Consider the following 10,342-nt stretch of genomic DNA (forward strand, 5'->3'; position numbering starts at 1 on the left):
TCAGAAGATGGTCTTGACAGTTTCTGGCATTATATTCTTTTGCTGGTATACCTGAATGTCCAAATTTTCACTCAAAATGAAAAGAGTCTCAGATCTTTATATGCAAATGGAATTGGAATCTTGAAAGATGGATAAATTAAGTAATCAAATCATAATTAACAAGATTATAGGATCATCGTATGCAGAATTAACAATACAAACCTTATTCCAAAATCAACCTCTGGTTTGTTCGCATTTTCAAAGAATCTACACTAAGTTGCCCCAAGGGGATGCATTAAAGTCCACAAAGTTGCTTTTAGAACTGCAAAGCATTCCAATAGAACCACACAGAAATTTCACTGCTCACTTTGAATAGTTTAGTGAATTAATACAGAGAAGAAGCAGGACATTTTCTTATTTCTGATATGCCCTAAATCAAACACGGAGAGACAGAGAAGGTAAGAGAGAATTACATACCAGACCAAAGGAATTTACTCTATGATATAGCCAAAATAGCCTCTCGGTGGGGGCAATGACACGTGTCGTCTCTGAGACACGTGTCATCAGCCAGACGAAGGTCCCGAGAGACCACTCACGCTCAATCACCGAGGCACGCTTGCAAAATCATGCGGGATCACGTCGTCTGCATGAGGGGAATATTCCCCCCAGAAGGTTGGACGTATTCGAGTGGGACTCTAATAGGGAAGAAGGGGGAAAACCCTAAACCCGGAGGGCTATATAAGAAGGCACGGAAGAAAGAGGGAGGTAAGCTCTGAGACCCTCACCATTACTCCCTTATTGAACTGTGCGGCCGACCCTGACTTGAGCATCGGAGGACTAACCCCGGACTAAGCTCCGGGCCTCCGTCGTCTGTGTTTGTGTAGGTTGGACTAGCGGGGTTTTTTGGCAGCAACAGATTGGCGCCGTCCGTGGGAACGACGGTAATGGTGGGGAGAACCTACAACCGAAAAAGGACGAGAGCGACGTCCAACATAGACATGGGGGAAGAACCTTCAGGGGAGCTTCCTCCCTCGGCGGAGATTGGACGAGAAAGGGGCCATGACGACCGGGAAGTGTCCGTCAGATACCAGCGGTCGGCTGGATATTCAGTACGTGAAGGCAGCGACCATCAGCCTCCCGCGGCCCAGGAGTACGTGACAAGGCAGCAGTTCGAAGACCTCCAGGACAAATATAACCGGATGGCCGAGACTATGAGGGAGGTCTCCAAAGCTGTCTCCCATAGGACCGGCGGAGCACCCCCAGGTCCCCACGTCCAGTTTGAGAGGGCTCGAGAAGAAGACCGAAGCAGTACGGGATCGACGAGGGCCGGTCGTGACCCTCGAAGCCGAGCAAGGGAGAGTCCCGCGCCCCGAAGTAGGACGCGACGCGCCACCAGAGACCCGCATGGGGATCAGCACCAAGGAGACAAACAGAGGTCCGAGGACTCGGGATTAAAGAGGATGATCTTAGACCTGAAGGACGAGATCAGAAAGGTGGCAGAAAACCAGACAGGGAACCGCGAGCCCGACCTCACCAATGATACGGCCTTAGCTGACGAGGTCATGAGGGACCCGCTCCCGATCGGTTTTCGCCTGCCCAAGTACGACACCTATGACGGGTCGGGGGACCCCGTCGATCACTTGGAAGGCTTTAAGGTCGCCATGCAATTCCATCGCGTCTCGGAAAATATTATGTGTCGGGCCCTCCCATTGACGTTCAGGGGGGCGGCGAGGCTGTGGTATAACCGACTACCGACGAAGTCGATCCACAGCTTCAGCGACCTGAGTTACTTCTTCGTGAAGGGGTTCTCTAGTAGCCAGCCCCTCCAGAAGACTACGTTGAACCTAACCAACGTCAAACAGCAAGAAGGGGAATCGCTGCGGAATTACATGAAGCGATTCCAACAAGAAAAGATCACAATCAGGGGCCTAGACCCGAAGGAGGAGTTCACGGCCCTGCTAGGTGGCGTCAAGGACAAGGAATTGAAGAGGTCCCTGGCGAAGCATACGCCTAGAGATCTGACCGAGCTGAGGGCGCGATGCGATAAGTACATCCAGATGGAAGAAACCCTCCAGGCAGATGAAGAAGTCGAAAGGAAGGCGGCGAGGAAGAGGCCCTTAAGGGTTGACGATAAACCCGTCGAAGAAGGAAAAAGACGAAAGTCCGAGCGCAGTCGGGCCCCCAGTCCACCAAGGAAGTTTGAGAGGTATGCACCCCTGAACCGAAGGCGAACAGAGGTGTTAATGCAGATAAAAGATTCTCCAGATGCCAGGGCCATGAAGTGGCCAGGAAAGATGGGGCGACATCCCGAAAGACGCAATGTGGATAGATACTGCCACTTCCACAGAGACCACGGCCATGACACCGAGGACTGTTGGCATCTCAAGGGGGAGATAGAAGGAATGATCAGAAGGGGATACTTAGGCAGATTTGTAGATCGGGAGAAAGAGCGGGCTCCAGAAGGCAATGGCCGGATGGAAAATCGCCGGAGAGATGGCGGAGGTCGTTATGAGAGAAGGGGGCTCGCCCGCAGAGGAAATCAAGAACAGCGGAGGAACCGGACACCAGAGGAAGATGAACACCGGCCCCGAGAGGAGAACAAGAGCCCAACAAGAGTTATAGCGACCATCTGTGGAGGCCCAGCCGCAGGAGAGAGTTCGGTCTCTGCCAGGAAGGCGAAGGCCTACGCGAGGAGCGTACATGTGGCAGAATGGTCGAACAAGAAGGCGAAGACGGGGACGATAATCTCCTTCTCAGACGATGATCTGGAAGGGGTACAGACCCCGCATGATGATGCCTTGGTTATCGCCATGACTATAGGAGATTGCAAAGTGAAGAGGATCTTAGTGGATAACGGCAGTTCAGCTGATATCCTATTCCTCGAAGCTTTCCGGAAGATGGGCCTCGACGAAGGAAAATTAAAGAAGGTCGAACACCCGTTGCAGGGATTCTCTGGCGTCCCGGTGAAGGTGGAAGGGTCGATTGAGCTGCCGGTTCAGGCTGGCACCGGAGATCGCCAGGCGACGGTGATGATCAACTTCCTGGTGGTGAGCATTACATCAGCATATAATGCCATACTAGGAAGAGTCGGGTTGAATCTATTAAAGGCCATCGTCTCCACCCCCCATCTTAAAATGAAGTTCCCTACCAAGAATGGCGTCGGGGAGTGTCGGGGCGATCAGGAGACGTCCCGAAGATGTTACGCCACTACTCTCTAGGGAAAGGAAAAGGCGGGTGAGACGCTCCCGATAGAGGATCTACGTGATGATGCCAGTTATCAACGAGGAGAGCCGGCCGAAGATTTGGTGCAAGTTGAAGCTGAAGAAGGAGATCACACCCGGCAATTCCAGATTGGGGCTACCATGCCAAGGTCGCAGCAAGAAAGACTCATCTCATTCTTACGGAGCAACGCTGACGTATTCGCCTGGTCGGCATCGGACATGCCCGGGATCGACCGAGAGGTAATAGAACATCACCTGAATGTTAGCCCCATGAAGAAGCCGGTGCAGCAGAGGAAAAGGACGTTCGCCCCAGAAAGACAGAAGAAGATAGACGAGGAAGTAGAAAAGTTACTGAAGGCCCGGTTCATCCGAGAGATCCAGTACCCGGAGTGGATATCTAACGTGGTGATGGTCCCGAAGGCAAACGGGAAGTGGAGGATCTGCATCGACTTCACCGACCTGAATAAGGCCTGCCCCAAGGATGCATACCCCCTACCAAAGATAGACCTGCTCATCGACGCCACGGCGGGATACGAGGCGCTGAGTTTCATGGATGCATACTCGGGGTACAACCAAATCAAAATGGCCGAGGCTGATGTCCCGAAAACATCCTTCATAACTGAAGGAGGGTTGTACTGCTATGAGGTCATGCCTTTCGGACTAAAGAACGCGGGGGCCACCTATCAGAGGTTGGTGAATAAAGTTTTCAAAGGGCTGATCGGCAAGACCATGGAAGTGTACGTGGATGACATGCTCGTGAAAAGCCTGAAGGCGGAAAGACACATCCAAGACTTGGAAGAGGCGTTCCAAGTGCTACGACGGTACGACATGAAGCTGAACCCAGCAAAATGTGCCTTCGGAGTAGCCTCGGGGAAGTTCCTCGGCTTCATCGTTTCAGAAAGAGGAATCGAAGCCAACCCAGTCAAAATACAAGCCATTCGGGACATGAGGTCACCCCAGAACGTAAAGCAAGTCCAGGAGCTGACGGGTCGGGTAGCCGCCCTCGGAAGATTCATGTCTCGATCTGCTGATAGATGCCTTCCTTTCTTCAAGGCGCTGAAAGGGGCTAAAAGGTTCGAGTGGACGGAGGAGTGCGAAAGATCTTTCGAGCAATTGAAGGAGTACTTGGCCGCACCCCCACTGCTGACAAAGCCGAACACCGGAGATGTCCTACAGCTGTACCTTGCTGTATCGGCAGTTGCTGTAAGCGCCGTACTGACGAAAGAGGAAGGAAAGCAACAACGGCCAATATACTACGTCAGCCGAACCCTTTTAGATGCCGAGACAAGATACCGAAAGGCGGAGAAAGTGGCATACGCCCTCGTGACGGCGGCAAGAAAGCTGAGGCCATATTTTCAGTCACATACAGTATGCGTACTCACCGACCAGCCTCTGAAGAAAATACTGCAGCGACCAGATATGTCCGGTCGTCGGGTAAATTGGGCCATAGAGCTGGGAGAGTTCGACATCCAGTACAAGCCGAGAACCGCAATTAAAGCACAGACCCTCGCAGACTTCATAGCGGAGACGACGATCCCCGATGACCCGCAGGAATCTACCGAGGAACGAGCAGAGGAGGCTTGGACGCTGTATGTGGATGGGGCTTCCAATAGCGATGGAAGTGGCGCTGGAATTGTGTTGGTAAGCCCCGAAGGCTTCAAAGTAGAATGCGCCCTACGGTTCGGCTTCGACGCCTCCAACAACGAAGCGGAGTACGAGGCGATAATAGCCGGAATTAATCTGGCCCGGGCTTTGATGGTGAAGGAACTGGTAGTGAATAGCGACTCCCAACTCGTGGTGCGGTAAGTGAATGGCGAATACGAGGCCAAAGAGCAGAGGATGGCCGAATACTTGAACACGGTGCGAGAAAGGTCAGCGGCTTTCAAGGAATTTGAGGTAAAGCAGGTGTCACGAGAAGAGAATGCTAGCGCAGACGCACTGTCGCAGCTGGCCACTTCCGACTTCGCGGAACTTGGACGAGCGGTGTATTTCGAAGTACTACCACAGCCAAGCATCGAGAAACCCCACGAGGTGTTACCCGTAGGTGAAAACGGCCGAAGCTGGATGGACGCCATAATAGAATACCTCAAGGAGGGGAAGCTCCCAGAGAACAGGGACGAAGCAAGGAAAGTAAGAATAAGGTCAGCGCGCTTCTTCCTGAAAGACGACACTCTATACAAGATAGGGTTTACCTCACCATACCTCAAGTGCCTGGATTCTTCCGACGGCGAGTATGCGCTCCGGGAGGTGCATGAGGGGATATGTGGCCAACACCTTGGGGCCCGGGCCCTGGCGCACAAAGTACTAAGGCAGGGCCTGTACTGGCCGACAATGAGAAAGGACGCAGAATCGCTGGTCAGGAAATGCGTCAAGTGCCAGATGTTCGCCCCCGTGCCTAGGCTACATTCTACCGAGCTATCGTCCCTATCTAGCCCAGTACCGTTCGCCATGTGGGGGATGGACATCTTAGGCCCGTTCCCCTTGGCCACGAGGCAAAGGAAGTTCGTCGTGGTGGCAGTCGACTACTTCACGAAATGGGCGGAAGCCGAAGCCCTAGCAACGATAACAGAAAAGAGCATAAGGGACTTCTTCCAAAGGGCGGTGGTATACAGATTCGGAATCCCCCAGGTCGTGGTTACGGACAATGGAACTCAGTTTGCCAATCCAACCTTCGACGCGTTCTGTGAAGCCCTCGGCATCAACCACAGGAAAACCTCCGTCGGGTATCCCTCGACCAATGGGCAAACAGAGGTAACCAACCGTACGTTGCTCCAAGGGATAAAAAAGAGGCTAGATGATGCCAAAGGACTATGGGCAGACGAGTTGCACCACATTCTCTGGGCCTACCGCACCACTGAAAGGTTAGCTACCGGAGAAACACCCTTCATGTTAACATACGGCACTGAAGCTGTACTCCCAGTAGAGATAGGGGCTATTACCCATCGGATTCGGTACTACAACGAAGACGAAAACGACGGAGGACTCCGGGCAAATTTGGACCTCTTGGCAGAAACCAGAGAAGCTTCACAGGAAAGGATCGCCGCCTACCAGCGGAGGGTCGCTAGGCACTACAACACCAAAGTCCGGAAGAACGAGTTTAGGCAGGGCGACCTTGTCCTCAGAAGGGCGGAAGTGTCGGACCCAAGGCATCAAGGGAAGCTAGACCCAAGCTGGGAAGGTCCCTACAGAGTCTCGAGGGTAATACGACCAGGGTCCTACCACCTAGAGACTACAGGGGGAGTAAGGGTACCCCGATCGTGGAACTCAGATAATCTAAGAAAATTCCACCAGTAGTAAAGTAGCGGGCACGTACTAGTCATTTGTAAATTTTTCCGTCTGTCGTTCTTTGCAATTATTGTCCTTTTGAACCTTTTTAAGTTGTAATTCATCTTGAAATCCGTGAGACTTTATGGATAATACGAGAGCTGGTTTACGGCAACTGAGAATTCTCCTACCTCTAACCCTGTGGAACGGATGACTGAAGATCCACACCTTGGTGGAGGCTCAAAGAATGCAAGGTTGACCCGGCCGAATCACCCCTTCGGCTCGGAGTTCGGCCATAGCCGAACAGACCTGACCGAAGGGCTAGCATCTAACAGACCCTTCGGCTGGAACCGAGGATACACTTGGTGATTCTGACTATCGGATGGCCGACCTTCGGTTAACCTTTCGGCCTGAGCCGAAAGCAAAGTACTTACTACTTGGAGATCCTGACTATTGGACGGTCGACCTTCGGTGAACCCCTCGACCATCGTCCGACTTACTAGCAGGAAGACCCTCGGTGAAAACCTAGCATCTGATAGACCCTTCGGCGGGAGCCGAGGGTAAACACTTGGATTGCTTGGTGATTGGCTATTGAAGGGTCGACCTTCGGTGAACCCTTCGGCTGGAGCCGAAGGCAAAACACACTTGGTGATTGGCTATTGAGGGGTCGACCTTCGGTGAACCCTTCGGCTCAAGCCGAGAGGGAAAACACTTGTAAAATATTGCTAGTGATAACAGGGTCGTCCTTCGTCTGACTTACTAACAGGTCGACCCTCGGCCAAGTTTCAGGGCCATGCGCCTAAGAAGGTCAACTAGGGTTTCGGCCCTCTGCAACTATTTACTAATCAAAGATCATTAAATAGACAGTTGGAAAAAGAACGATTGCATTGATAAAGCCCGAAGGCATGGATTACATACGAAGCCCGAAGGCATGGACTACATACGAAGCCCGAAGGTAAAGATTACATTTAAGGCCCGAAGGCTAGTTACATGACAAGAAGGGGGTAGTCTGCGCTGAGAGCCGAGGCGGCCTCAAGGAGCGTCCGTCGGGTTAGCGGCTTCGTCTTCGGCGGGGAGTGCCTCCTGGTCCGAACCTCCACGACCAGGGGTCGGAGGGACTTCCCTATGCAGCTGGACCTCGCCTTCCTCGCTGCAGCCTCCACCGTCGGCGTCTGCTACCTCGGTGGCCGATGGTACCACCTCCACATCGTCGTCCTCAAAGATGAGGCCGCTGTCTGCAAAAGAAACCCCGGGGTAGCGCCCGAGGACCCAATCTCGGACCTCGGTAGCGCCCATTGTGTACCCCGGGGCGATGGCGTTCTTGATCTCCTCCCTGAAGGCCTCGGAGGAACGATACTTCTCGACTCCTCGGGCCTCGGCTTCCTGAATGCGGGCCCTCACTTGTGACTTCAATTCCGAGAGCTTCCGATCGCACTCTCGGCGCTCGAGGGCTAGGTCCCTCTCCAGGTGCTCCACCTTCTCGAGGAGGGTGGTGCGCTCGTTGTCTAGGGAGACCTTCTCCCTCTCGCAGACTTCAAGCTCCCGAGACATGGCCTCGGCTCGAGCCGCCAGCTGACCCATCTGGGTCTGAGCCTGCACGAAGCACCGAAGGTCAGAGAATGAAAAAATATATATGTATAGTACAAGTAAAAAAGAGGCAGGAGGACCGAAGGGGAAGGAGGACCGAAGCTTACCCCCGCCATGTAGATGCACGCGGAGGTGATCAGTGCCGCCGTCCCTTGCTTCTGGGCTTCGGTGGCATCTCGGGGAAGACTCCCCTTCATCACCAATTCTCTGGCAACCCGTCCGACGGCCAGAGTGTCGTCTTCTTTCACCGACCATTGTGGGACGAACCCCACCTCAGCCCTCGTCGACGAGACCTTCGGGCCTCGGGAGGCAGCGGCGGACGAAGGGTCTTGAGCAGGTCCGTCCCTAGGAGCAGCGAGTGCTTGGACAGCCTCGGCAGTCGGCCCCTCCACCCTGGGCCTCTTTTTCGGGGTCTCGGAAGACGGTCCCATCTTTTCCTTCCTCTTGGACTTCGGCTGTTGGGGGGCGTCACGTGCCTTGGCTTCCTTTATCTTTGCCTGCCTTGCAGCGGCGGCGGCCTTAGCCTCGGCTCTGGTAACTTGCACTGCAAGAAGAAGCAAGAAATATTAGTACGAAGGACCGACACTCGAAGGAAGCAGACGGAGGCTAGCCTAACTCACCCGGGCTAAGCCCGAACTTGAAGAGGATGGCGTCGGACTTGAGGCAGTCGGCCTCGACTGGAGAATAGCCTTCCTGCCGCCTCGCCATCGCCAACGACTCCGCGTCTGCCCCGAATAGGGCAGGGGCGGAGTTCACATCCCTAAGGTCCGGGATGTCCCAGACCGTGCCGAAGGGCACCCCCTCGGTCGACTTTACAAAGAAGTACTTTTCCTTCCATCCGTGGATGGAAGTCGGGTAACCCTTCAGGAGCCGAAGGTCCTTTCGGGGGCAAAAATAGTACCAGCCCGTAAGTCCCTTGCAGGCCTGAAGAAGAAAGCAGTTGATGAAAAGTTGAAGGGAGAGGGGCCTCTTGTGCCGAACGAAGAAGATGACGAAGCTTCACGCTTGTCGCCACCCGTTCGGCGTTAGCTGGGTCGGGCTTACCCCATAGTGCCGAAACACTTTGGTAAAGAAGGGGTGGAGGGGCAACCGAAGGCCCGCCTTGAAGGCCTCCTTCGATAGCTGGCTCGGTCAGAAGGTCTGGGCAGACGGAGCTCGAAAGCATCCGAAACACCGAAGGAGGCCCTCAGCTCCTCTAGCTCTGGTTCGTCCATCGTGGAGACGATCCTGAGGGCCTCGACTTCCAAGGGCTCCTGGGTCTGGGCTCGGGCGTCGAGCACCCTCTCCCTGAACTCCTCACCGTTGGAGCCACCCTTGGACCCCGACGGTGAGGCCGCGGACGATGAGTCGCGGGAGGAGGGAGAGTTGGTGGAATCCGAGGACATCCCTCGGACTTCCCCAGGACTCCTATACCTACGTCTTGGTCTTGACCTCTCGCGGGACGATGGGCTGTAGCCCGACGAGGAAGACATCACTTACTTGTTGCTAAGCTAAGGAAGAAGAGGACGAAGGCTAGAAGGGGATCCGAGGCCGAAGGTGTGCTCTCCGAAGGGAAAAAAGAAAGGTTGCCCCACAAATGGCCCCCCACATTATATAGAGGGGGGAATGGCGGTACAACTTCCCGAGCATTAATGGCACCGCCACGTCAGGGTACGAAGCCTCGAGGTTTGCACCCGAACGGACCTAGCAGACGATCTCACCTTCGGTTGGGAGTTCGGCCAAAGCCGAACGGACCTGACCGAGGGTCCCTCCTTCGGTTGGGAGCTCGGCCAAAGCCGAACGGACCTGACCGAGGGTCCCACCTTCGGTTGGGAGCTCGGCCAAAGCCGAACGGACCTGACCGAGGGTCCCACCTTCGGTTGGGAGGGTCCCACCTTCGGTGGGGAGCTCGGCCAAAGCCGAACGGACCTGACCGAGGGTCCCTCCCTCGGCAGGGGGCTCGGCCAAAGCCGAATGGACCTGACCGAGGGTCCCTCCTTCGATTGGGAGCTCGACCAAAGCCGAACGGACCTGACCGAGGGTCCCTCCTTCGGTGGGGAGCTCGGCCAAAGCCAAACGGACCTGACCGAGGGTCCCTCCCTCGGCAGGGGGCTCGGCCAAAGCCGAATGGACCTGACCGAGGGTCCCTCCTTCGGTTGGGAGCTCGGCCAAAGCCGAACGGACCTGACCGAGGGTCCAACCTTCGGTTGGGAGTTCGGCCAAAGCCGAACGTACCTGACCGAGGGTCTCTCCTTTCGGTTGGGAGTTCGGCCAAAGCCGAACGGACCTGACCGAAGGTCCCTCCTTTCGGT

At 54.8% G+C, this 10,342-nt stretch overlaps 1 protein-coding gene across 1 annotated transcript in view; it reads right to left on the reverse strand.

The window, feature by feature from the left end:
- The window catches only part of LOC122068432 (U-box domain-containing protein 4-like), an 11,588-nt gene continuing 1,246 nt past the window's right edge, over positions 1-10,342 (reverse strand). Inside the window, exons 3-4 of the mRNA XM_042632287.1 lie at positions 7,980-8,057; positions 1-51 (exon numbers count right to left, since the gene is read on the reverse strand). Of these exons, the coding sequence (XP_042488221.1) occupies positions 1-51; positions 7,980-8,057 (129 nt within the window). The remainder of the gene's footprint in view (positions 52-7,979; positions 8,058-10,342) is intronic.

Source organism: Macadamia integrifolia, unplaced genomic scaffold (assembly GCF_013358625.1).
Source record: "Macadamia integrifolia cultivar HAES 741 unplaced genomic scaffold, SCU_Mint_v3 scaffold39, whole genome shotgun sequence".
Taxonomy (NCBI): Eukaryota; Viridiplantae; Streptophyta; class Magnoliopsida; order Proteales; family Proteaceae; genus Macadamia; species Macadamia integrifolia.